Source organism: Symphodus melops (genome assembly GCF_947650265.1).
Source record: "Symphodus melops genome assembly, chromosome: 5".
NCBI lineage: Eukaryota > Metazoa > Chordata > Actinopteri > Labriformes > Labridae > Symphodus > Symphodus melops.
Window position 1 is genome coordinate 12,928,723 of NC_136695.1, and position 27,168 is coordinate 12,955,890.

Below are 27,168 nucleotides of genomic sequence, written 5' to 3' on the forward strand. Positions count from 1 at the left end.
TGTTATAGAGATTTTAAATTTCAATAAGACTTGGTTAAATAAGTATGAAAAACAACAACAAAAACCCATCCAGACTGAAGTCATCTGCTCCATTTTGAAGACAAAAACATACATTTACATAAAGTGTTTAATGGGTGATATGTTGCTGTGGTTAAGGTGGTTTAATGACAGAGGACAAATACACATGTTGTGATCTGCATCTCCTGACTTAAAAAGATTTAAATCTGTTTATTTGCATTCAGCTTAATTTCACCATCAGAGCGGAGACACTTTGAATGTAGAGCATTTGAATCAGGCTTCACGCAAAGTTATTGATCCTGACCTTCACTGCACATGACTGAATTTGTGTCCACTTGATTTTTCTTTTTTAAAAACTAAATCAGGTGTTTTTATATAGAGCACAATAACAAAACATAGACTGCAGCCAAGCAAACCATTCCATTTTTCATGAGTTTCTGAACAAACTGGATGACTGTTTCTGCAATGCGATCATGAAGTTCTTGTAATATTAATAAACTTCCCAATATATTTTCTGATAGTTATCCTAGGCTGATTGCAAGTGTTTATCCATAATTTGATCAGACATTATGCAGAAAACATTGAAATGTAGATATGATCTCTGTCATCAGATAATCACTAAAGGCTATGTATTTAATTTATAATTCATTTTTCAAAAAATGTGTGACAGAGGTTTGCCAGTTTCAAAAACATCAGATGAGAATTTTAAAAAACAATCTAGCTTTGGCGCTTGTTTGCTTGTGTCTTATGTGAGGTCAGAGGCTGTAATCCTGCAAGCTGAGGGCCTGTCATCTATAGTTCTCTGGGTTTCTTTCCTGTATTTCTCCAATTTATCTCTCTTTTCTACTGTCCTCTCTAATAAAGGCACACAAGCCCCAAAATAAATGAAAACAATGACTCTGATCTTGTGAGAGGAGGTGATTAAATGGCTCAGGTGTTTCTTTGTGGGAGTGATCAGGCATGCAGCCTCTATAAGTGCAGAGCTACAGCTCCCCTCTCAACTCATTGTGACTACAGGAGCCCTCATGATGGAGAAAAAAAGCTGTCAGCTCATAATCACCTCAATGCTCACAGCTGCTTTGTGCCTTGAAGCAGTCGTCTTACGACAAGATGTGTTTGTCCTTGCACCAAAATCCTGGCCTTCGGCCAGAGAGGAATGCAGGCTAAAATATGTGGACCTGATCCCTGCGGAGGTAGCATTTCAATTAGGGATGCTTTCAACTTTGGCTTCCTATTCACCAAAAGTCTTGGTTGGTAATTACAGGATCCTCGTCAATAATGAGAAAACCTGGAAGCGCATAAGTCTTAGGTGAATATCCAGTTTGAAACTGTCTTCATGGTGATTACATTTCTTGACTAAATGAAGTCAAATACAGTTGATAAGATATTCTTAATGTGTTTTTCAGGAGTGGTGGAGAGGAGACGCTCTGGAAGCCAACTTCTACAGATGATGAATGTGCAATTTTGTTTCCGAGTAGTGGTTTTGTGACAGGCATTCCATGCACCGCAAGTCATCCTTTTGCCTGTCTTGGAGACAACCTGGTGCTGGTCAAGGAGAACAAGACATGGGAGGAAGCACTGCAGCACTGCCATGACATGGAGACCAAATGTGACAGCTGGAAGCCATGCTTCGGGTTCTTGACTCTAAAACACGACGACTACAACTATGTCAGAGACAGGATCTACGATGCAGACACAGATGAGGTTTGAGAGTGGCAATAATCGAGAAGAATCGAAAGAGATGCAGTTTATTTCACAGTTTGACACAGGAGACATTTTCTTAACCAAAGTGTCATGCTCCCTGCTCCCGAGTTTAGTTTGAGTTTTGGTTTAAAGACAGAATAAAATTGAGATAAATTTGCTTTAAAAATTGTTATCCTTTACTTCACAAAACTTGTATATATGATTTCATTCTTTGGTTGACAAATCTTTTTTCATTAATGACTGATTTGGGAAGTAAACCCGGGATTCTTTGCTCTGGGACGACAGCAGTAAGTATTGCCGTGAAAAATGTAATCTTAATTTAGTTTGATTTATTTTTCAGCTACCTAGTTTCAACTGAAACGTTTTTGTAAATTGAAAAACTTTATGTAAGGTTGAGAGGAAAAATATTAACTCAAACTATTAAACTGATCATGACTATTGTTGCTGTGATTAATTACATTTTTTTTGGTGTTAGATAATATGACAAGTTTTTTTTTTGTTTATTGCCTGAAATTTTTTATTTTTTGTTTAAATGTCAAATAAACAAAAAGGAGAAGCCACATTTATAGATGGTCCCTCTAAGAGACATCAAACTGAGTCAGAGTCCATCAGAAAACAAGTCTCAGAGATATGAATGTTTGCCTTGTATGTCTCAGGTGTGGACGGGGCTGCGCTTCCTAGGAGGACACTGGTTTTGGCTCGATGGAGAGAAGGTGGAGGACGAGGAGCAGCTGCCTCGCTGCCCGTCCCAGAGGAAACACTGTGGGACATTGTCCAAATTTGATACCAATAAATGGATCACCAGGGACTGCTCTGAAAAAAGAAACTTCATCTGTGTCAAAAACCTAGACTAAAACTAACAACACTGAATGTGGTAAAAGTCTACTCTTTTTCACTTTATATAATTAAACTTATCTTTAAAGTAAAGAAAGAGAAGTTCTGAACTTGTGGTCCGATATTACAAAGAGAAACATCTTATGGAATAGGCAGCAAAATAATTCAACTTTTAATTCCTTCATAGATGTTATTTTAAAATCTATTTATCCTTTTTTATTCAAAGAATGCAAAAATACATTCATTTTTATTTCCACTGCCATTTTAAATAACACATTAACATTTAAATGACATTTTTATGCATAAAAGACATCAAACTTTTATGTCTTTGGTCTCCGTAGCAACATCAAACTGCAGTCGGTATTATATGGATACAAGTCTAAGCTCACGAAGATAAAACAGTTAAGGTTTGCTTTCTGTTTCTCAGGTGTGGACGGGCCTGCGCCTCCTGATGGCAAGAAGATTTTTACTACATAGTGTCACTGATTTTAGGAAGCTGTCCTCGAGACACCGTGGGAACATGATAAAAGACAACACACCTATCTGAAATAGGAAAAATATGTAAATGACATGTGTGAAGTGACATTTTTCTAGCTGTTATTTCAGAAGCTCAACTGATGTTTGTTTTGTTTATTAAGACAAGATATAACCATAAAGGCAGTACAGTAGTTTATGATATTTCTTCAGTTTTTATCTTGCATAAGAGTTACATCCATCAAGTCATTACATAGACACTGAAAATAATGGATCAATTAAATAGCACCTTAGTCTTATAGTAATCTTAGAGTTTTTACAGATTTGTTAAATTTTCCTTTTTAAAACATATTTTTAAGTGTGTGAACCGCCTTGCTCAAGAATCAATCTGACAGCAACAATACAACAAAGACTGTAATCAGAACAAGGGCTACATCCGGTGAAAACTGTAGAGCAACAAAACTGTATTTGCTGATATTAAATTACCGGCTTAGTAAGAGGAAGACATGTGTTGAACACATGACCATCTAAAATGAGAAAACACAGAGTTCAAGGTTCATTAAAGACACATGTCAATCAGTGGCTGAAACTGAAGCACTACTGCGAGCACTGACTCTTAAAATCCTCATTTGACTGTTTAGCCTCATATTGCGCTCTCATTTGTTTGTATTATAATATCTGTATTTGTATAGTATCACTGTCTCTGTATTTCCATATGTCTAAGGCTTCTCTTTTAATCCTAAAACCTATCAGGGGTGGCAAATGAGCCACAGCGAGAAACTTGTATGCACGGCATCTACTTTGTATTTCATAAAGCCACGCTTGTTGTGTATCCCTGTTAAATAAAAGAAGGTTTTGGTTTATTGAGGCTGTTTAATTTGTAGTGTAACAGACAGAACTCTTTCTATAATTTATAATGTTTTTCTGTCCTTACAATATTTCCAAAAGTAGAGGATTCAATATTAAGAAAAACATATTTTTGCCAAAGATTGAAAACCACACAAAATGGGGCTTCAGAACCTGATTTACCTTTATTAAAAAATGAACAAAGAAAAAACAACAATTGTGACACAATTCAACATTTGAATTAAAAAGGTATTCAAAGTGGACCTTTCTTGTTGTTCTTCAGATTGAGCAGACTACCTATAGCTATACTTTAAACCCTTAAATTGTATAAATTACAAATATTTTGGTCTCAGTAATCATTTATTAATCTGATTTAAAAACAAAAAACAAAAACAAAATTTAGATAAATTGTAGAAATGTCTCTTTTATGGCTTTTAACTCCAAGAAAAGAAACATTTAGTTTCAAAATAAGAGGCAAAGCTCCCCATCTTGTGGTGACTTTCGTTCCCCCTGTGGAAAACCACTTTAAGGATCTTGTTCTGTCCGTGTAAGTGAACTTTTTTTTCAAAGTAACAATTTATTAATCATTAAAAGTGTTTGTCATGGCAAACATAAAAACACATTATTTCTTTGACTAGTGGTATTCCCTCTGTCTGACCCCTACCCTGCAGCAACTGTTTCAGGCATTAATCATCACAATAAAACTAATCAATTGTATCGCGAATGGCAACGTTTGCTTTTAAGAATAATAAAGAGGCATTTGTGTTCATTTCATTCTGCTTTAAAGCCAAAGGAAAACTCCTGACAGGATCTTTAAAGGATCGTGTGGTTTTAAGCATCTCACCGTTATTATACCTGCAGCAACAAGTTTGCATTTTACCTGAGACCATGCTCATTTCTCTCGGGCCGTTTTGTGGAGCACACACAGAACAACATTGTTAGTAGATGTTTGTGATTTGAAATGGGTCAGAGTAATTGTCATGTAGATGTTGTTTTAATTTAAAAGTTAAGGTGATAAGTCATTTACAATCAACATTAAGAGTGGAAAGTGAAAACTTAGCTTTGAGCCTGCTCTGCCTTTGTACAAAAACACAGTGAGGTATTTAATGGTAAATGAGTCATGTTTTGTAGTTGTAAAGATGTGGTTTAAAAGATGGTGGACAGAAAAACATCATCATCCCTTACTTCAGCAAATGTTGGCCGGCTATTTGCATCAAGCCTGATTTCCCCTCGAAGAATGGAGATACTTTGAGTACATTTGAATCAAGCTTGAGTGAGTGAGTGAGTGAGTGAGTGAGTGAGTAAGTGAGTGAGTGAGTGAGTGAGGGCCATTCCTTCATCCTCCATTGTGGTTCAAGTTCTCCTGAATCAGTACTTTAGTGGAGGATTGATACAAATATACATTTAAAAGTTATTTTACAACATCAAACACATTGCTGATGAAATCAATGACTACATGTTGACAGATAAAACAAATTACAGACCAGATTAGATGATAAAAATAAAAAAAGATTTATGCTGGTTTATGTTTTTCAGCTTTTCTTGATTTAAAACTATTTATCGATACAGTCAGTCAGTCACTTCTGATAACTCGTCTATCCTCCTCCCTCTGAAAGAAAAGGTGACGATAAGCTGTGATGTGATGCATCATCAGGTTGAGCAAGTAGGAAAAAAATAGGGCCTTTTTAAATGTTAAAAGTTTTCTTGGCTTCTTTTGTTATATTAACAATAACCTTCAAATTACATGACATAAAATACATTTTCATTTCTTCTCATTATTATCTTCAACTTTTCTTCCTGACTCATTTCAGGTAGCAGACTGCCACCCGAAGTGAGTCAGGAAGAAACTACGACAAGAACTACAACATAAATCAGGGAACACTAATGACACATGAGAACTTCAGATTGCAACAAGAATAATGAACACAAGAACGTAGAAGGACACAAGGATACAAAATGACAAAATAACACAGGAAACATTAAAGACTAAACTAGGAGACACTAAGATAACACACAAGAGAAACAAGCAACACCAGGGAAGAAAGAGAAAAATTAAAAGAAGAAACTCTAACACTAAAAATATTCAAAACCAGATTAGACTAAATCATGACACCTTTCTCAAACCAGTATGTTTGGATTCTGCCTGTTTGAAAGAAGACTTTGACTTATTTCTAACATTTAGATTTGTTTAATAATATGCTACTGTACACTGTAGGCCTGCCACAATATGCTGGAAATAGATTGTGGGCATATTCATATATGTATCATAACAACACCTACAAAAAAGCCTCATGGACGTATAATACTATTTGTAAACTCAATAGGAAATTTGCCAATTTTTAAAAGAAAATTACCTTTCCAGGGTTCTCCTCGATGAACTTTTCCAAGGAGCTTCATCTCATACTGGGAAGAACTTTGTCTTTGGCGTGTTTGCATAATGCTCTAAATAAACAGAAAAATGAGGTGGACACAAATCCAGTGATGTGTGGTGAAGGGAAGGGGTCTGTTCTCTGAATCTGAGAGGCAGATTCAAATTTTCTAGATATTCAAAATGTCTCCATGCTTAATGGGGAAATCAGGCTACAGGCAAATGACCATATTTAAATATTTGTATTAAGATGAAATATGCATATTGTTGCCATCTTTCTAAACACTCTTAACCTCAACAACAGAAAAATATAATTCAGGGAACATTATGTAGGTTGTCAGTACTGTGATACAAAAATCAGTTTCTTGCAAAACTTCAAAGCAAAAAACTAAGACATGTGGCTGTAAAGTCCTTTTTTCTTTTGCCTTTAAAAAGAGGGTGAATATTAAGAATTAGATGATATTTTAATTTCACTCTACCACCAAGAGACAGAAAAATGCACTTCAATATGTTAATATTACTCCATCCATGCGAGGGCTTTTTATGATGAAAGTTTAATATTGACCTTAATGGCGGTAATACTGTCAGCTAGGAACAGATACAAAGAAACATCTTTTCTTAAAATGTTCTCACATTTAGATACCAAAATAAAACTGAACAATTATGCATAGCCTGGTTTGTAGTAGTAACAGATTTTGTTTTAAAATGGAAACCCACAAGGTTGGAAATTGTGTTAATATGATATTGTTTCTTTGAATCGGAATAACTAAAAACATTTTCATGTCATTGTATAAATGAATATTGGGGTCCATTTGTCAAAAATATATATATAAAAAAACTGTTTAAAATCAAAAAAACAAGTTTAAGATGTTAAACTCTGTAACTGCCAAAGAACAAAGGAGGACTTGAACTCCCATGCTTGAAAATGAATGATCTGCAAAATTCACAATCTCGTGTTATTGGTGCACTTCTGTAAGATGAACAAATGTGCTCTAGATGAATATAGATGCTCAAGACAATCTTTAAGCTTTGAAAATCAAATCCAGTGTACTGAAAATATGAAACACAAGTAAAGATGTATGATGATAAATATGTTGCAGAAGGTTAAACAGTTTAAAACAATTAAATGGTATAAGATTCAATGACAATAATACAATAAAATATACAGAGGCTGATATCTTCAGACTGGGCGGCAGGGGTTTGGGCCTGACTTGTGGCTCCTTTCCTGCATGTTATTCCTTATTCTCTCTCTTTAATTTGTGACTCTATCCACTGCCCTGTCTCTCCAATAAAGGCATTCAACAAAGCCACACAAAGAAATGATGATATTGTTGGTAAGGGAGAGGTGGTCACCTGGACCAGGTGAGGTGTGTCTATGTGGGAGTGAGCAGGTGAGCAGCTGCTAAAAAGGCAGAGTGACAGCTCCTGAATTGACTTGTTGTAAAGACAGTCATGAGGAACAAAAGCCGCCCTCAGCTCACCATCTACCTCCTGCTCATGGCCGCTGTGTACCTTAAAGCATACACCTTAAGAAGAAGATTTTCAGTTATGAAAATAAAGAAAAATTGGACTGATGCCAGACAGAACTGCAGGCAGGATAATATTGACCTGCTTCCTTTGAACTTTTTAAGCGATCCTCTGGTTTCACGTTTGACAAACCTTAATATCAAAGAAGTTTGGATTGGTGCACACAAAGACCCACAGAATCCCTCAGCCTGGAAGATCATAAGTCTGAGGTAAGTCGTGTTGGAAATTATCTTTGTGCTGAGTCAATATCTTGAAAAAATGAAGTTAAATACAGTTGCAAAGCTAATTCATTTGTTTTATCAGGAGAGGCTGCGATATGACAACCTGGGCACCAAGTCATCCAGAAGACTGTGCACTTGTTAATAACACAGGACAGGTAAAAGGCAGCACATGCTCCACCGAGCATTCTTCTGCCTGCCTTAGAGATAACCTGGTGCTGGTGAAGGAGAACAAGACATGGGAGGAAGCACTGCAGCACTGCCATGACATGGAACGCCCGCGTGACAGCGGGGGGCTGTGTAAGCTCACCTACGGACTCTTGACCCTAAGACACAAAGACTACAACTATGTCAGAAACAGGATCTGCACTGCAGACACAGATGAGGTACAGTGTGAAAGTGGCATTAGCAAACAATAATCACATTTTAATTGTCTTTAAAGAACAAAATAACTTAAAAGTTTTGGTTTGTGAGATGTTAAAGGCATGCTTTCTGTGACAGTTTGTCACAGAAAGCATGTGATTAACCAAAGAGTTATGCCATGTGAATTTGAGATGTTAAATTGAGACAAAACAAGAAAAATTACTCGTCAGTTTAACTTGTACTTCCTGTCCTCCACTTCGCTAAACTTGTATTTTTGATTAGTTGTTTGGTCGACAATAATTCCTTTTCATTTATGGCTGAATCAGGATGTAAACCAGGGATCCTTTTCTCTGATACATTTGTGTAAATTAAAAAACTTCATGAAAGGTTGAGAGGAAAAACATTAACTCAAACTACTAATCTGATAATGAATAATGTTACTATGATTAATGACTTTTTTGGTGTTAGATAATATGAGAAGTTTTTTTTTTTTTTTTTTGCCCGAGATTTTAAGTGTCAAATAAACAAAAAGGAGAAGCCACATTTATAGATGGTCCCTCTAAGAAACATCAAACTAAGTCAGAGTCCATCAGAAAACAAGTCTCAGAGATATGAATGTTTGCCTTGTATGTCTCAGGTGTGGACGGGGCTGCGCTTCCTAGGAGGAGAATGGTTTTGGCTCGATGGAGAGAAGGTGGAGGACGAGGAGCAGCTGCCTCGCTGTCCGTCCCAGAGGAAACACTGCGGGACATTGTCCAAATTTGATACCAATAAATGGATCACGAGGGACTGCTCTGAAAAAAGAAACTTCATCTGTGCCAAAATTAAAAACCTAGAAGAAGAATAACAACTTGAAGTTTGATGGATAGACAAAAAGATGAAAATTTAAAGCATTCCATGTTCAATTGTTGAGGCCGGTTTCAACTTAGTTCGCAGACTGACAATACTCCATATTCTTGCATGATTATGTCTGATGTTATTCTTATATTTTTAACATAGAAACATATTAGATGCTCAAGACTGTATCTTAGTTGCTTATTGTAACCAAAGTGTTAGATAGATTATTATACAAAGAGAGTGAGGATGCCATTTGACCTATGTAATTTAATTAAAAACATGATTTATGAATTGAGTTAAAACATTAACTTTTAATAACCTGTAACCATAACCATTTTTACAAAGCTGCTTCATGTGCTTCATATACAAAAAGAGTATGTGTAATTTGAGTGAGTTCTTCATTTTTAGTATGAGCAGCCTAATAAAGGTTTTCTTCACTTGACTGAGACATTTCTGTTCTAAGTAAGCTCGATATAGTAGAAACAGCATTTTTTGTTGTGTTTTTTGAGTCTAAGAAAATGAAACGTATAGGCCTTGTGTGAATTATTTCCTTTGACATATGGAAATTGAATGACTTAAGTTTAACACTTTAAACAAGTAGCCTAATGGCATCCCTCTTGCTATGATAGCTATGCTGTGATGCTATGAAGACGAAAATATATTTTTTTGGATTCCAATAGGTTCCTTCGCACTGGTCAGCGCTTCGGGCCCTAAAAATGTTCAGTTCCTACCGGTGATTTCGTCGGAGGCATTTGTGAGTTACACCAAGGTGACTTCCGGTCGTCATTCAAGCAGAGAACAGCACGGCCGTCTTTTCACAGATCTCCTTAACAACAGTAAGTGTTTACTTTGACATGTTGTACTTTTTTCATGTGGTTGAAAACGAAATGGAGTAAATCTCGTTTTATAAAACACAACAACCTTATATCTGTGCTGGCTGTTTATAGAGTCCACACCGAGTGAGTGACATGTTAAAGCACATTTAAACTTAATTAATGTTGGTTTTAAAAAGCCTCTTATGACGATTTGGCTTTTTAAACAATTAAACACAGGACATAATGGTGACCGCGTTACTATTTCTGCAGTAAATGATCTTATTCAACCTTTTCCACCCATGTAGCTCCACCATGCAGCAGTAACTTCCGGTAACCATTTAAAACTGATCTAATAAATACACGTTATTTGAGTAAATGATCAAATATATCAGCTTCACATCATTAAATGTGTCTACTGATAAGAGCTAGAACATGAACACAAAAATACGGATTATTAGAAAATAGATTGATTTAGACAACAGATACCTGATTTAAGGTTTTGCTGCTTTCCTCTCCTTTTCATATAATTGTTAAATTTACATTTAAAAGCCTTTGTGCTGTTTTTGTGAGGGATAGTGTTTTTTTCAGCCAATGAGACATTTAGACATACAACCCTGAAGAGCACTGCAAAAAGATGCTTTCATTCCTTCCATTAGTTATAGATTTTTATATGAGTAACATGAATATTTGTTTTCATTGTTTATCACAGTTTGCTCTATTTTCCCATTTAAAAAAAAAAAAAAATATATATAATAATAATAATAATAATAATATATATATATATATATATATATATATAAAATAAAAACTGTTAAAGATAACCAATGAAGACAGTATAATGCAACACAATGAATAGTTTATGTTTGAACAACAGAATACAAATGTTTTACCTCAGGACGAGTTCAGATATCTTTACTAATAATTTAGATCTCTCGCGTGTCTCCGCTGCTCGTTTACACATCTCATCACATCTCTCCATGTTTGGTGGAGAGAAAAAAAATCAAGCAGTTGGACTTCAGTAGAATGAGGTGTTTCTTTGTTGAAATTGAACAGGCACTGAAATAGAAAGACTCCCGTACATGTAGAGATGATCAGTCTTGTGTCAAAATGAGCCATTATGATAAGTGAAAATAATGTGGTGATCTGTAAAGTTGTTTATTTATCCGTTTCCCTGCAGGCATCTCTCTCTGTGACCTGGCATCATGACGCTGTTTCACTTCGGGAACTGCTTTGCTCTGGCCTATTTTCCTTACTTTATAACATACAAGTGCAGCGGCCTGTAAGTGTCTGTGATGTGGATCAGGATGTGTCTTCAGTATGGGTTGTTAGATAGATAGATAGATAGATAGATATGTTATTGATCCTGAGAGAAATTCAAGTTAATGATGTTTGACTGTCAGATATCCATCAGCCAATCTAAACTAGTAAATAGTAGTTAAAATAAACTGTTCAGCTGAGTTTTATATCTCTGTTTATACAGACATGTTTCTTTTGTACTCCTCTGCTGTACTAATGTGGAGAGAGATTAAGAAGTCGGTCAATAATCTGCTTAGTAATGGACGAGGTTTGAGAGGGGGTCTACATAATCCTCTCAGAACTGTGAAGTGCGCACTTTAAAGGAGTCACACTTTTGCTTTACTACTTGAACTCTTTGTTTCTGTTGCTGTTTTTGCACCTGAGACGTTAAGAAAGACCCCTCAGCATTCTGTTCAGACCACCTGGTTTTATTGAGAACATGTTGTGCTCTGTGCTTCTTTGAAAGTCCTGTCCTTAAAGTGTGTGTGTGTGTGTGTGTGTGTGTGTGTGTGTGTGTGTGTGTGTGTGTGTGTGTGTGTGTGTGTGTGTGTGTGTGTGTGTGTGTGTGTGTGTGTGTGTGTGTGTGTGTGTGTGTGTGTGTGTGTGTGTGTGTGTGTGTGTGTGTGTGTGTGTGTGTGTGTGTGTGTGTGTGTGTGTGTGTGTGTGTGTGTGTGTGTGTGTGTGTGTGTGTGTGTGTGTGTGTGTGTGTGTGTGTGTGTGTGTGTGTGTGTGTGTGTGTGTGTGTGTGTGTGTGTGTGTGTGTGTGTGTGTGTGTGTGTGTGTGTGTGTGTGTGTGTGTGTGTGTGTGTGTGTGTGTGTGTGTGTGTGTGTGTGTGTGTGTGTGTGGTCATTCTTTAGCTCAGAGTATAACGCCTTCTGGAGATGTGTCCAGGCTGGAGCAACGTACTTGTTTGTTCAGCTCTGTAAGGTGAGAGCGTTTTCTATTCGTTAAAAAACATCTGTCATCATTTTGAAGCTCAGTGCCTAATCATTTATTTGCAATGATAATGCAAAATCAGGTCTTTTAACCAAGCAAATAATGTCTGAGCTTCACAGATGTCACTCATCTTGGGATATAGGTTGTTTTATATTATTATTATTTTTCTTTTAGCACTTCAATGCAAAACAGCGTTTTCTTCTGTGTTTCAGATGCTGTTCTTAGCTACTTTCTTCCCGACATGGGAAGTAGGAGCGGGCGTTTATGATTTCGTAGGGGTGAGTGTTGAATCTTCATTACAGTGACAACATGATATGGAAAGATCAGTGTTCCCCCCCCAAACTTTCAGATTTGAGCTCGTATAAATGCAAAAACAAAAGAAGCAAATAAAATACCCCTGAAGCCGAGGAGGTTTTAAAGTGTGCGTTTGTCGTCCAGGAATTCATGAAAGCAACAGTAGACCTGGCAGACTTGCTGGGCCTCCATCTCGTGATGTCTCGTAACGCTGGTAAAGGAGAGTACAAGATCATGGTGGCTGCGATGGGCTGGGCGACAGCAGAACTTGTGATGTCCAGGTAAACAGGGGACACTGTTCATGCAGATGAAACATGTTTAGTTTAAGGACGCACTCACACTTGGCAAAGTTGCTCAGTACTGTGTTGAATCATTTTAGTTTAGCCCTTGACCTGAAGTCACACTGCTCCAGGACTAACCGGGCCTGAGCTCTTGTACAAAATATCATCAAACACACGCATGGCTTTACGTAGTCATGACGCATGCTTAGTTTACAACACAGTCGTTTTTGTGTTTGTAACTTTGTAATTTTTGTACTTACGTTTTGAAACCATATTCTTTTGTTGACACTTTATCATTGGTTATATTTTAATATATCTGCACTGTTCATTTGCTGCCCTGTGTGCATTTGAATTGCCCCCCAGGGTCAAATAAAGTGTTTTGAATTGAATTGAACTGAGGCGGAGGACAAAAAAAGGAAGCATAGTCATGTCCGCCTCTGTACATTGGAAAACAAGACAGAGTGTATGACTGCGTTAACTGTCATTTTAGTCGGATACATCTATAACACTCAGGAACATCTGGATAGTGGAAGGCTAGAATTGGTCATAGGCTGATTAATCTCCACGTTGCATTGATGTCCTGGTGCTCATGCATTAGTAACTGCACCGTGTCAAAGCGCAACTCTTCCAGCCATGCCAGGGCCAAGGAAGTGTACCATGCTTAGGCACGGTTTGGGAGCATCACTCATCACACTAAAGCTCACAGTCTGAGTCCTGTTGTGTTTCTACAGGTGTCTTCCTCTGTGGGTGGGAGCTAGAGGGATCGAGTTTGACTGGAAATACATTCAGATGAGCTTTGACTCCAACATTAGTTTGGTGAGTATCTGTCCTCCTCTACTGTTTCACTGCTTCACTCCATCTGACCTCACATTTCATATCTTCTGCCATCTACTGAAATTAGAACCACGAGACGATCATTTCTGGTCTGTGCTTCAGATGTATGTTGAAATATTGTCGTTCTGTCTTTCTTTACCTCTGTGAGGGCTTTGAAGTATGAGACGGGAGTGTGTAAAGCCATGAATTAAAGTTAGTATTTCTGTCTTTGTAGATCCATTATATCGCCATGGCAGCAGTGGTGTGGATGTTCACCAGATACGACCTTCCCAAGAGCTTCAGACTCCCTGTTACTGTGCTGCTGGCTCTCTGTGTCTACAAGTCCTTCTTAATGGAGTGAGTCTGACATGCGGTTACATGCATACACACACACACACACACATACACACGCTAAACATTAACATTAGTACAGGTATCCTGATTGTTTGGAATCAAACAAAGACAATACAACACGGCAGTAATTGAACTGAGGTCACCATGATGGACTTTGTTGAAGGAGAATGGTTTTTGTTCCAATACGCAGGTAGAGGGTATGGTGAGGGACGGTGTAGTTTCCAGATCTGTTTGAGTGGTCACATCTTTAAGAGCAAAGTGTAATTTAAGGTGCAGAAATTCTAATTTACAGACAGATCACTTGATCCAGGGTTGACTGACAAGGTGGCTGCACTTCACTTTGTAAACCACAGGGGGGCACTAGTTACATGAGTGAAAATAATCAATAACCCCAGCCCATGGAAGTGGGCGGGGACATATATGGTAAGACTGGCTCCATCTGGTGGATGAGCACAAGAGGAAGCGACATATATGAAACTGTTATTTTTATAGACAATAATAAACCTGTTACAACATTTGAAAAATAAATAAATGTCATGGCTTAGTGTAGTCTGTTTGTTCATTATTATGCAGTCATTATTGTTGCTGTGTAATCAGAAAAAATATGTATCCTGCTTTAACAATGTACATTTTATAAACAGGCTGACCTTTATTTAGACTTAGACTGAACTTTATTGATCCTTTTGGGATGACTCCCTCAAGGAAATTTAGGTTCCAGCAGCATATACAATAAAAATAAAAACAATAAAAATGTAGCAGGTAACAAAAGGTAACAATGTAAAGAATAATATAGCATAAATAATATAACACTCTTCCGTTGGAAAAAAATATACAAAAAATATGTATGGAAGAAGCAGAAAAAAAATATACAAAAAAAGGCAATGATTATTATTGCGATTATTGCACTTGGTTGAGATTAGAATCAAGCAAAGAGACTGAGTAATTAACAGAACGTTTAGAGTAAAATACATCCAATGGTAGGTGAGGGATACTTTCCCGTAGAACAAAATAATAATGTATATCTAACACTTGTTGTATTTACAGTCTGTTGCCTTCTTATTTGTTTTCCTTTTTACTTTTTGAAAGAGTAATCAAACATGTTTGTCTTTACCAATGAAAGATATTAAGGGTTTCTGATGTTCTGAATTTGAGAAAAAAAAAAAAGAAAAAAAAAAAGAGGGACCAATGAGATGACCAGCTGACCATTTGGTTGAGTTTGTATTCATTCATGTAGTTTGGTGTAGCAATAGTTTCTGTTTATTTACACAAGGTATGATGAAACTTTACGCTCATCATTTGATGAAATAGACAGTGTTCATCTGTGACAGTTCGAGCTGAGAGATGTATCTTTAAATAAACTCACTCTGACCGGTGTGAGAACAGTTCACTGTTGTTCTGTCACATAGTTGTTGACTTATTCCTCCGTGTTTTTTTTGCAGGTTGTTTGTCCACGTCTTCCTGCTGGGCAGCTGGACCGTCCTGCTGGTGAAAGCTGTGCTGACCGGTGCCATCTCTCTCTGCTCACTGTTTCTCTTTGTCACTCTGGTCCACAGCAACTAAGTAACACTCAGCACCCTGCATACGTCTCTTTGGTCCAGACTGAACCTGGGGTTTGTCATAAAATCATTAATTGACTCCTGAGGTCTTTTGAGTCTTTATACAACTTCCCAACACCAAAGACTCACACTTGTTTGTGTTTGGTAATTGGACTGGTTGAACAAACCAGTCCAACCAACAAGCTGCCAACTCCTGAACCAACCAGTTTGTCTGGTTTGTTGTCAGTCCTCTAAACTGTGATGTTTTTTAAGAGTGGATTTTATATCAGTAGGACCACAAATGAACTGAGACTTCAGATAACTTAATTCTTTTCTATGTGTTGTCTAATGAGCCAGTGGAGGTGATTAGATTAAAAAGAACATTTATTAGAGATAAATAACAGTGATATTTCCTTTTATAGTAAACTGTTTCCACAAATGTTTATTTATATCAAACAGGTAGTTATTAACAAGTAGTTCAAATATGACTGTAGCAAGATTGTTATTATTATTGAAGAAATATTAAAAAATTCCTGAGTGCAGTTCTCATTAGGGTAATAATGAGATCCTCTCTGCATTAAAAGTACAACTTGTGGAGTCATAAGCATCTTTGATTTTGACGTTTGATTAATAAATATGTTTTTGTCTAATCTCAGTCCCAGAGGTTTTATTGTTGAGGCCATGTGCTGTCTAACTCCTGCTGTAGGTCTTTAACCTTTATTTGTGTAATGCCAACTCAAAACAAACATTAACTGAAAGTCTTTACTTTTTTCCACATTATGTTAAAAGATAACATATTTAGATATATTATGAACGCGTATAATCAATTAGGTAGATTGTAAAATAAAATGTCTTGTGAATCCTAAACCTTTTTGAAGCTGCTTTCTTGTGATAAATGAAACTATCTATTCATGAGTATTGTCCCTAGCCTTCACCACAATGCTACGTTTCAAATTGTCCAAACAAGCTGTCCATTATCAATGATACTCTAACAATTTGGATCTCATCTCTTGTTTTTTTTGTTATTTTTCTTTGCATACTTATTATAATTCAGTGACATCCTAATATGGTATTTTTAACTTCAAGTTATTTGTTGTGTTGACATACTGAACCTCGATGTTATCTTCATTTTGCATGAAAGGTGAAAGTCTTAAAAGGAGAAAGAATCAAGCCTCTAGTTTTTATTTTTGAACTGATCCCGGGTGTCAGCCATCAGAATAACATTTTCTAAATGTCTTTTTTCTCTCACTGCACTCCACTTAAGTCTTTGGTTGCTCAGAGTTGTTACCAGCCTCTTTTCTCTTTTAATGAGAGTCACAAATAAAGCAGAATTTGGAGATAAAGAAAATAAAAATAATGTCCAGATATAGACTGGTCTCCTTGAGGACAAGGAGAAGACAATGGAAACGGATCAAGTGTCAAACCATATGTGATGATTGCATCACATATGGTTTGGGGCACGTAAATTACATCAGTGTTTAGTTCAAGGACACTTTTTCAAAACTTTTTCTAAAAGGTTTTCTTCCTCCTTTTAAAAACATGTAATTATCTTGGTAATTTAATCTTTGGTGCCGATCTGGGAAAAATGTATGTGCTGCATTCATGGTGTTCTTCTTTTGTGGGAAACGAGCTAACTTGTAGGCTACTCGAGGTAGACTTCATTGTAGTCCGCTATCATAAAACACAATTACAAAATGAGTCTGAAAATAAAATAAAACTTAAATGTGAGCTCTTATATTTAAAAGATCATCTTTCAGTTTCACTATTTTGTTTGGGCGTGTATGTTGTGAAGTTGCAATTTTCCTACGTATCTGAACGCCGCAGAAGTGAGATCTCTTTCCGTGTTTGCATACTGAAAGGCACTTGGATTCAATTATCCTCGAAACACCATGTCTTCTGATGAGATGTATCTGCTGTACCATGGACTTCTGCTTCCTAAAGAGACTCACTCCTTGGAAAGTCTAAAGTTTGCGCAGGACTTTACGTTTAAAGACGATGATGTCATAGCTGTCGTGTATCCGAAGTCAGGTCAGTGTTCAGTTTGGGTTTGGTACAAGTTGCATGGTGATTTAAAAAAAAAAAAGTTCTCATTTTACTTTTAACTTGGTTCTTACTTTTCTGTTCTGTCTGTCAGTCAGTCAGCATGTCGGTGGTGTGCCAGCAGTTGCAGAAATGTTTCTGCTTCTTCCTTCGGTCTTTGCAGAGTGTCTGACAGCTCAGTATGGCTGATATCTGTAAAGGAGCTTATCAGCCTTTTTTCCTGAGCAAAGTGTCTGCGGACGGTGCACAGATTTGTTGTTCATCTACTATTAAGTCTTGTCAGTAAACATGACCCTGTAAAGTAACTATACTTGTCATCGTAACTCCATAACTTTCCTGAGAGTCATAGTTTTAATGATCATCCAAAATGATAATGAAGGAATCCTGAAAGTGTTCCCTGTAGACTGCTACATTGCAAATTCGGTTCACCTTTGATTATGCATGAATGTAGAGTTAATTTGGGGAAACACCTGGCTCATGGGTGTGAAGGGTTTCAGCTGTTTTAATTTTGTCTTAAATGGCAACTTTAAAGTCAGACTTTGTTTCTGTATCTCTGTGTTCTTAGCTTGGCCTAATAATAGAAATTATTACTGCTGTTTTATGCCTCTCTGCAGGGACTGTCTGGATGCAGGAAATCCTTCCTCTGGTGCTCAATGGAGGAGATCTGACCCCCATAAAAAGCATCCCTAACTGGGACAGGGTCCCCTGGCTGGAGGAGAAAAGACTAGAAGTGGTTGTAGATAAGATGGCTTCTCCTCGGGCGATGGTCTCACATTTTCCTTACTACCTCATACCCCCGTCATTCCACACCTCCAAGGCCAAGGTAGCTGGGCGGAGGCTTCACTTATTGGTTCATATATCATCCCAGAAAATGTTGTTTATTTTGAAGAAATGGTTTATCAGAGGAGCTCATGGATTTGTTTTATTTCATTTAAAGTAGACATATCACAAGTCACACCTGTCTTTTTGCTGTAGGTGATCTACGTGATGAGGAACCCCAAAGACGTCTTGGTGTCTTCGTATTTCTTTCATCAAATGGCAGGATTCCTTCCAGATCCAGGAACATTTGATGAGTTCATGAACACATTCCTGGAGGGAAGAGGTCAGAATTCCCATCCCACCCAAATGAAACTCTGATAAATGTAAAAATGTAAAAGCAGTAGAATATTGTAGGGCTGGATATTCATCAGTTTATTTTCTACTTTGTATTTTAATGATTATGATGTGTAGATAATCAAGATAAAATGTTCAGATTTGCTATATTATTCCTGCTTTCCATTTAATGAGAGAGCCGTCGGTTATTATCATGTGGACGAGCACTTTCAGAAAGGCTGTTGTTGGTTTAGATCAGCTCAAGCTTTGATGACAAGTTATTGTGTCTTGATTTCAGTATTAACAAAATGATTACATTATAATTCTAACCACAATCAACCTCCCCCAATTTATTTTAGTCGTTGCTTTTTCCAACGTAGACAAATGGCTGAATGTATTCTGTTTGATTTTGTCCGTGTTTTCTGCAGTGCTGTTTGGAAAATGGACCGAACATTTGAAGAGCTGGAAACACTCCGAACTGGGAGACCGAATCATGTTCATCACATATGAAGAAATGGTTCAGGTAAAACACACAAATAGCTGGTTGAAAATGCTCTGGTTTGTTGACCATACTGTCACCTATTTGGAAGCTGCTTCAGACCCTAGCCTTCCTATTGGCTGATTGAACAGTCCATGGTTGTGTCCTTTTCTAGCGTGCACACAGTCACAGCCCTGTTTCCACCGAGCGGTTCGGCTCGGTTCGTCTCAGTACGCCGTGCATTTTCCGGCCTTTCCATAGATTAATCCCGGGAAAGATTTAAAAAAAACGATCCATACCATCCCACTTTTTGGGACCCTTCCGTTGGGGTGCCAAGAATGTCGAGCCGACCCGAAAAGGTGGAGCTAAACACTGCAGTTCGTTGATTGGGTGAAATAATCGTTACTTCCCGTGTTACGTCAGTAAACAAAACTCCCCCGTGTTTAAACCATTGACTGTAATACACAGCTGATTGTTTACATCTGTATTTCTCCTCGCCGCACACAGCCTTCTCTGAAACAAAGCTTGATATGATTTTTGTAATAAAGAGTCACATGTCAGTGACAGAGTGGATGAACTGCTGGATGTCTTTCAGCGTTGGTTTTGTTTGTGTTGCGTTTTTCTCCTTTGTTGAATTTATTAGTTAGCAGTAAGCTGTTGGCGGTTAGCTGCTATCATGTGACACTATTTACATAGCAGCTATCGTCATGCGGCTTACATGCCGCCTACCAAATAGGGCATGGGTGGCTGTGGAAACGCAAACGGGATCGGGCTTAATCGAACCAAACTGTACCGATCCGTACTGGACTGCTGTGTGGAGACGGAGCTATAGTTACCCATGTCACATGCTCCCTCTGTCATTAGCTCTTTGTGGAGCGGGATTCTGACAGTTACTGTAAAAAATACACAGTTCATGTCAAACAAAAAACAATTCGAATAAACAAAGAACTCATTCTTCAATAAAAATCAGTTAATCAGTTAGCTTGTTAGTTGTATTATGAGCAACAGGCTTGAAGTTCTTCAGAGAAAGACAGTTGCATAAAGACGGACAGCTTTTGCTTCACTCTATTGAAAGAACATTTGTGCCTTCCAGGACCTTCCAGCAGCTCTCAGGAGGATGTCAGATTTCCTGGGTCGGGATCTGAGTGAGGAAACCATCCAGAAGATATCACAGCATTGTTCCTTTAAGACCATGAAGACCAACAACATGTCTAACTTCTCCCTGGTTCCCAAGAAGTACCTGGACAACGAAAAATCTCCATTCCTAAGAAAAGGTATGGCCCCAAAGTCCTCAACTTTTGTCACCCATTCAGTTCGGTACAACCACCTAGTTGACCTGTTAATAACCATTACTTATCAAGAGTTAGACACAAGCAGATAGCAATATGATGCGTTTACTTAATTGTTCTTTCTGATTGAGGATGCATGTTTTTGTCTTTAGAAAGTAAATGAATAGGCTTTACAGAAAACACAAAAAGGGAATAACCAGGTGAATGAAGGGGGGATACATTTTAAAAAGCTAGAACCAAGATATAAATACGTTCTGTTTTTATAGCCTCCGTATCAACTAACAAACACATCAGAACTGACTTTACACTTCAAAGTATAAATATGATATCTGTCCAGAAACATTCAAACTAGATGTATCTGAATTTGAAAATCTAAGTTTTCCATACATTCTAATGTTGATGATTTTGTTGATATTATGTGAGTGTCATGGTGTGTTTGTGTGTTAGGTGTTGTAGGAGACTGGAAAAACCATTTCAGCTCAGAGCAGCTGGCCAGATTCAAGTCAGTCATTCACACAGAGCTGGAGAATGAGAGCTTCACTCTGCCCTGGAGTCTGGACTAAGCTACACGCAGGTGTTGGTGCAGATTAGTTTTGATAAGTATCGTTTAATATTTCATAGTTTGTAACTACTAATGATTACTTTGTAAAATAATTGTGTAGCTCGTGTTATGTACGTGTTTCAGTTACTCTTTGGTTTGAAGGTCCCATTCTTGTGGACACTGAAAGGAATCATTTTGAAATTGAATCCGAGCATCCATTACACATTTTTGAACATGTAAAAAAGAGATGAAAACAAATTACTTTAATTGACACATTGGAAAATGAGGGGGAAGAAGTCGAAACTTATTACATACACAGAAACAACCTCATTATTACAGTCTAAATGTATGTTCAACCCTTCAATCCTCAATATCAACACATAAACTCATCAATGTTATTCTAATCGAAGTACAAACAAGTGATGTTAAAGTTTACAACGTATACTGTACTTTAGGATAAACTGATGCGCAGATCAGTGGTCAAGGTCATTCTGATCTTTTCTGTTGGAAACACAAAATTGTGAAGCGACTTGACTGGCTGAAGGAAACAAAATTTAAGTAGAAAACAATTTAAATCAAAGAAACTCTGTATTACTCATCCATATTTTACCTTCGTTTTCTTTCTGTGCTTCAGTTTGACTTGAGTCCTTTGATGACTTTTAATAATTCAGCTGTTGTATTAATAGTTTTGTTATTAAAGCATTCGACTCCTGTTTGGCTGTAATGGTACGTGGAGTCACACCTGTTTAAAACCAACAGTTAGATAAAAAAAAAACTTTTATAGACTGCAGTGATAGCATTGAAGAGTGATTAGAAAAGAGCAGTGAGGGCATGTAGACGCACTATTTAGAGGAAGACAAATGACTTTGAAATCTTTTTAACTACTTAGAGTGAATTCCATTCGAAAATGATATTTAGCTCGTTGCAGACATCTGAAACATTTTGATGACCGAGCCATAAACCTCAATGTTTTCTCCACCAGAAACAGGATTCTGAGATGACCTTTAAAGTTGAATGCTATTTTTATTTTAATATTTGATCCTTTTTTGGTATCCAGTCTTATCATGCTAATGATTGGTTGAGTCTTACTGATCTCATGACCCTCTCCATTATCTGATTACCTGGAAATAAGAGTTGGTTTTATATTTTGTATTAAATTTATATTATCTGGTCTACCTTGCTCTTTTTTTCTCTTCATGCTTCTGCTCTATATACCTTTGAATTGATGCAAAGCAGTTTTAGCTCATAAGAATTGTTGTTAATATCCCGAGTAATCAGCACTTCCTGGATATGACTGGGGATAGGGAGGAGGGGAAAGAAGGTGGAAAGGATAAAGAGAATACTAAAAAAAAAAAAATTGAAATGTCAAATTACAATTATTATATTAAACTATGAGTGTTGTTTTTAATTTTTTTAAACATTTTTTTTAACCAAGAATGCAATGTGTTATGTGTTTTCATTCCTTTTAGGACCTTTGTATCTTATATCTTATCTTACCTCATGTCAGTGCTTGTTAGCCTACACAATAGGACGAAACATCTGTCGTGATTAAGAAATACTCTCATCTATCGGATAAGGTTTCAAAGACACTGAAGTTTGTCGTCACAATGTTAGCAGAACTCTGTACTGTTGTCAGGACCCTTAATGGTTTTTAGTTGGGTATCACCATCCTTGTCTTTAGAAGCTTTAATCACTTATTGTGTTGTTCATACTTGAAGAAACCATTGAACCTGATGCCAACAATGCAGGCACCCTAACATGATTCATAGAAGCTGCAGTAGTCCAGCTGCTATTTATTTATTTGTTTATTTTTTTCAGTTTTTAAGAAAGAAGGTCGGCAGAGTCATTCCCTTTTTAAACCTGCTGAGAAACAAAGGTGAGCTATGTTGCTAAGCTTGAGCTGTCTGGACAAAGGGCGGGTACAGCTCCATTAGGCAGAGATGTAAAATGATTTAGTAATTCCACCTCGCTTTTCACTGCTCAGTCATTGAAGTTCCTTTGTTCGGCTTTGCTCACACAGCAGCTGAAAAGCAAATGCTTGAAAAATGTGGCCTTTTTCTGCAGACAAGTTCAGACCAGTCTGTCCGCAGACAATCTGACATGCACGAAGCAGTAAGAGATGTTAAAGAGCAAGGCCTTCTACTCAGACTATGGACAAAATAGAAGTCCACTATCCTGTTCTCTGTCGTCTGGATGTGAATACAAGCAGTCCTGCATTGAGATAAAACATACATCTGAAGAGTAAATAGAGTTTACTTAACAGTCAAGAAAATGAAGGTAAAGACACTCTCTAATCTTAGAATGTAATAATAATAATAATAATGAAATAATATACTGTGTTGGTGTGAGTTTGTCTTAAATCCTAAATTACAGACCTGAAATCTCAGGAATGCAAAAAAAAAAAAAAAAAAACTGACACTAAACTGAAGGGAAGCGTTTTGTAAACTTCTACAACAGACCACTATATAAACCAATAATTTATGTTACTGGTAATATATGTATCAGTATGAATACAAACATACCATCATAACCTTGAATAATTTTATTTTACAGTATTCTTTTGTCGAATGTGTCAGTGCTCTCGATCTGTACGATACAATAGACTTTGTTCTCCCCTTGCTGACTTTTTTCCTGCACTCAAAGTTCTGCCAAACATTTAGCTACTTTCACTTCAATACATACAAACACAAAAACAGGTCCACATAAACAAAATATACATACCAATGCAAAACATCATACTGTATATGACACCTAACCTATTTTGCACAGGATCAGCAAAAACAGCATGCCAGATAAGATAACAAAAGGTAAGAAAATATGAAAACCCAAAGGAACACCTTCTAGCCCTAAATGTTGCTATACAGAACAGGCTTTAAAGCAGAGACATTGCTTATTGTTTAAAGTTCCTTTTGTTTTTGTACGAGAAAAAAAAACATACCAGGAGACTAAATGCCAACATGTCCAGATGTGCCTTCACGCTGCATACAACAAACATACACAGAACACATCAATTCAGAAAGTCTGTGTCCTGCGGAGCTCATGTGATATTTTTAAATGTGAGGTATAAGCATCACTCCACACATGCTGAAGTTGAAATGTTGCAGTAGATCACGGCCAGTAGATGGCAGCAAAGATCTCTATTTTTGCACAAACTGTTCAGCTTTACGAGTTAAAGGGATACTTCACCCATTTGCATGAAGCTTTGTATCATTAGAAACATGGTAGTAGTGTTGAATGGTCATGAATCCAGCCCTGGAAGTTTTCTTCATGTGATGAAATATGACGCTTTTTGCATCACATGAAGAAAACTTTCAAGCAAAGAAAAACACATTTTTCTCGTCTCAAGGCAAAATGAGGGTTGGATTCATGACCATTCAACACTACTACCATGTTTCTAATGATACACAGCTTCATGTAAATGGATGAAGTATCCCTTTAATCCCACACAACATACTAATACAGCCACTTTATGAAGTGTTCAGTACAACCACTGACTCTATAGATAAAGAAACCAGTTTGTTCTGAAACCATTTGAAACTTGTGCCGTCTACTGTGTAATTCACATATTCATAAAAAAAAATCTTTAGGAATTAGGTCACAGTATAACGATTATTCACTATTGATGGAGGATATGTTACATGTTTAACCAACCTGTTGTTTTTTCTTACTTTTAATTACAGCTGACTTAAACTTAATTTGGGCAAGAATGACAACACGCTAAATAAAATAATACCACCATAACTCTACAAACATTTGATTACTTTGTGATTTGTTTTACAAAAAATACTTTAACTTAAAGTCAAGAAAATGAAGTTAAAAACAGTCTCTAACTTTTCAGTTAGATTTGGATTTATTTATTTATTTAATTATGAACATTATTAAAGGGGAAATACTGATTTTACACTCTTTAATTCTCCAGACATGCTACTCACACAGGCCTGAATCACACACATCCATTCATGGCAAAATGTTAGAGTGCGGGGGCAGTCTGAGCTGGTGGGGCTTCGGTGCCCTGCTCAAGTGCAACTTGTCAGGGCTCGAGGAGTTGTCTGTCACGTCTCCAGCTACCAGACCAACTTCCATTTTTCGGTCTGCATTGGGACTTGAACCGGCGATCCGCCATTTCCCAATGCAAGTCCTGACTGACTGGGCTACTGCTGCCATTTTCATCAATGTCATATACCTTAAAACTGATGAGAAAAAAAAAACCAATGAAAAAAATGACTACTCAAATATTTGCATTTTTAAAATACACATTTATCATGTTTACACTGTTTATCCCACAAACTGAATGTCCACGACCTACAGGACAGATAAGGGACAAATTAACATTATTACCAGGCTTCTCCTTAAACATATATTTTCTAAAACATAACGTCATACAAAATAGTTGTGGAAAATAACCAGATTGAAAGAATTAAAACTATTGCATAGTTAAATCATTAATGTACATGATAGATAGATAGATAGATAGATAGATAGATAGATAGATAGATAGATAGATAGATAGATAGATGTAACATGTGTTGAAAACTCCTGGGTTAAGAAATGTTTATTTGGTTAATTATTGTACATGTGGTGTATCTAGCTCCTGCATGTGTGTGTGTTGGTGTATCCCTCCCATCCTCCCGACTCACCATTCCCCCGAGTTCTGACACTACTTCAATTACTCGGTGGCCTTTTGTGCCCAGGGATGGTTTCTGTCTGGTGTGTTTGAGTGTGTGTATCTGTTGAGGCAGACGATGTGGTGCCTGCTCTAGGACACCCACCTCGCTGCCGCCTTGTGTCCACTGGTCCTGCCCTGGGCTGCCCACAGGATGCTGTCCTGCTTTGATGCCCTCTTCTCATCAACAGACCGTAGACATTCACACAAGATAGTCAATAACTCTACAGAAGATCCTGTAATCTGTCTGAAGTCTGTCAAACGTAGTCAGCAAGGCTTCTAAAGAACCTGCACTTCCTTTTCTGCAGGCAATGCCTACATTTATCCGATGAAGCTTCAGACAGCCAAATGTTTTTGATCAGTTTCAATGTTTGGAATAGTCTGCTAAGATCTTCTGTCAAATGAAGCTTCGTTTCTTTAACTTTTCTTATCAAGAAACCAGTGAAACAGTTCTTGGAGGATGCTGCTTTGAAAATCCGGATCCAGATAAACAACAATTCGGAGTTCTAGACATGCAAGGACTGCATAAGGACTTCCCTTAACCACAATGTCTGAGAAAGTCAGCTCCAACCTTTCATCAACTGGGGAGTTGTTGGTAAAATTATATTATACATAGATTGAGCTACCACCAGCTGTTTAGCTTAATATTGAATTAGGCTAACTGGCTCTGACTAACAGTTGCATCTTTACTGTGCAGACATAAATGTGTCTGAACAAACACAAGTTTGGGGGCAAAATCATTTGGAGCTTTTCCTGCTGACTTTATAGGCAATAAACTCTACCTCCTCCATATAAATACATTTGAACACTGGACAAGTTTTTTTTTCCCCTCACAGAACATTCTGTCTTATCTTTGAATGCTGATTTATTTCAAGATGTCCACTAATCTAAGATGTTTTTGCTGTTAAAGTTCAACGTTTGCTTTGACAGTAAGTGTGCAGCTGTAGCTCCAAATGGCCCTGTATGTCAGCAACATTTGCCGGGAGTTATTTGGCTTCACTTTTGTACATTTGGGGGAGTTGGAGATGCTTCTCCAATCTCTATGTGAAGTTTACAGTCTCAGCAATATGTTGATGTGTTTCTCATTTAATTCATGGCAAAAGAGTGTTTTATTGAGCTCCTCTAAGTATAAGGAAAAGGTGTTTTGTTTTTAGTCTTGCTTTACCATAAAGGACTGAAACTACCCATATTATCAGTCGGAATCAATTACTCAACATTTGCTCTCTGAAGCAACCTTTTCTATCCATTGTGTTTCGGTATCACATGCATGGCTAAGTTGTGCTGGATGTCCTTGCAAGATATATTCTGTCTGCTGTCAGCTCTCCCCAGGGTCGTATATTCTGCTACATCAGTAGCTAGAACAACTGATAACATACAGTAGAGTGCAGCATCTAAACATCCTCTCCTTTCTTTATGGAGAACACAGAACTGTCATCAGGGGTGCTAATGCATGCCAATTCCCAGTCATACTTCTTAGACAGTACATGGCTATAGGAGTTCACATGTGTTGTGTTTAATTGTTGGGTATAGATTCTGCAAAATATTCACTTT

At 37.2% G+C, this 27,168-nt stretch overlaps 3 protein-coding genes across 3 annotated transcripts; all 3 read left to right on the top strand.

Annotated features, from left to right (window-relative positions):
* The first annotated feature begins 921 nt into the window (after positions 1 to 921).
* LOC306823481 (uncharacterized protein) lies at positions 922 to 3,088 on the top strand. Its single transcript, XM_079343040.1, has 4 exons — positions 922 to 1,327; positions 1,425 to 1,722; positions 2,379 to 2,596; positions 2,984 to 3,088. The coding sequence occupies exons 1-3, from the start codon at positions 1,044 to 1,046 to the stop codon at positions 2,574 to 2,576; spliced, it is 780 nt and encodes a 259-aa protein (XP_079199166.1). The 5' UTR covers positions 922 to 1,043; the 3' UTR covers positions 2,577 to 2,596; positions 2,984 to 3,088.
* A 6,821-nt stretch (positions 3,089 to 9,909) lies between these two features.
* Positions 9,910 to 16,164, top strand: tmem147 (transmembrane protein 147). Its single transcript, XM_079345139.1, has 8 exons — positions 9,910 to 10,025; positions 11,182 to 11,283; positions 12,159 to 12,228; positions 12,450 to 12,515; positions 12,676 to 12,812; positions 13,544 to 13,628; positions 13,861 to 13,982; positions 15,419 to 16,164. Exons 2-8 carry the CDS (start codon positions 11,207 to 11,209, stop codon positions 15,537 to 15,539), a joined length of 678 nt encoding a protein of 225 aa, XP_079201265.1. The 5' UTR covers positions 9,910 to 10,025; positions 11,182 to 11,206; the 3' UTR covers positions 15,540 to 16,164.
* A 1,141-nt stretch (positions 16,165 to 17,305) lies between these two features.
* On the top strand, positions 17,306 to 22,127 carry LOC306823312 (sulfotransferase 2B1-like). The gene is made up of 6 exons (XM_079342769.1): positions 17,306 to 17,542; positions 18,169 to 18,377; positions 18,530 to 18,656; positions 19,075 to 19,169; positions 20,218 to 20,398; positions 20,861 to 22,127. Exons 1-6 carry the CDS (start codon positions 17,404 to 17,406, stop codon positions 20,974 to 20,976), a joined length of 867 nt encoding a protein of 288 aa, XP_079198895.1. The 5' UTR covers positions 17,306 to 17,403; the 3' UTR covers positions 20,977 to 22,127.
* The last annotated feature ends 5,041 nt before the right edge of the window (positions 22,128 to 27,168 follow it).

Coding starts and splice junctions, on each gene's coding strand:
- LOC306823481 (XM_079343040.1), top strand. CDS start 1,044: ATGATGGAGAAAAAAAGCTGTCAGCTCATAATCACCTCAATGCTCACA. Junction 1,328..1,424: donor TGGAAGCGCATAAGTCTTAG/GTGAATATCCAG, acceptor TGTGTTTTTCAG/GAGTGGTGGAGAGGAGACGC. Junction 1,723..2,378: donor ACGATGCAGACACAGATGAG/GTTTGAGAGTGG, acceptor TGTATGTCTCAG/GTGTGGACGGGGCTGCGCTT.
- tmem147 (XM_079345139.1), top strand. CDS start 11,207: ATGACGCTGTTTCACTTCGGGAACTGCTTTGCTCTGGCCTATTTTCCT. Junction 12,813..13,543: donor GCAGAACTTGTGATGTCCAG/GTAAACAGGGGA, acceptor GTGTTTCTACAG/GTGTCTTCCTCTGTGGGTGG. Junction 13,629..13,860: donor TTGACTCCAACATTAGTTTG/GTGAGTATCTGT, acceptor CTGTCTTTGTAG/ATCCATTATATCGCCATGGC.
- LOC306823312 (XM_079342769.1), top strand. CDS start 17,404: ATGTCTTCTGATGAGATGTATCTGCTGTACCATGGACTTCTGCTTCCT. Junction 18,657..19,074: donor CACATTCCTGGAGGGAAGAG/GTCAGAATTCCC, acceptor TGTTTTCTGCAG/TGCTGTTTGGAAAATGGACC. Junction 20,399..20,860: donor ATCTCCATTCCTAAGAAAAG/GTATGGCCCCAA, acceptor TTTGTGTGTTAG/GTGTTGTAGGAGACTGGAAA.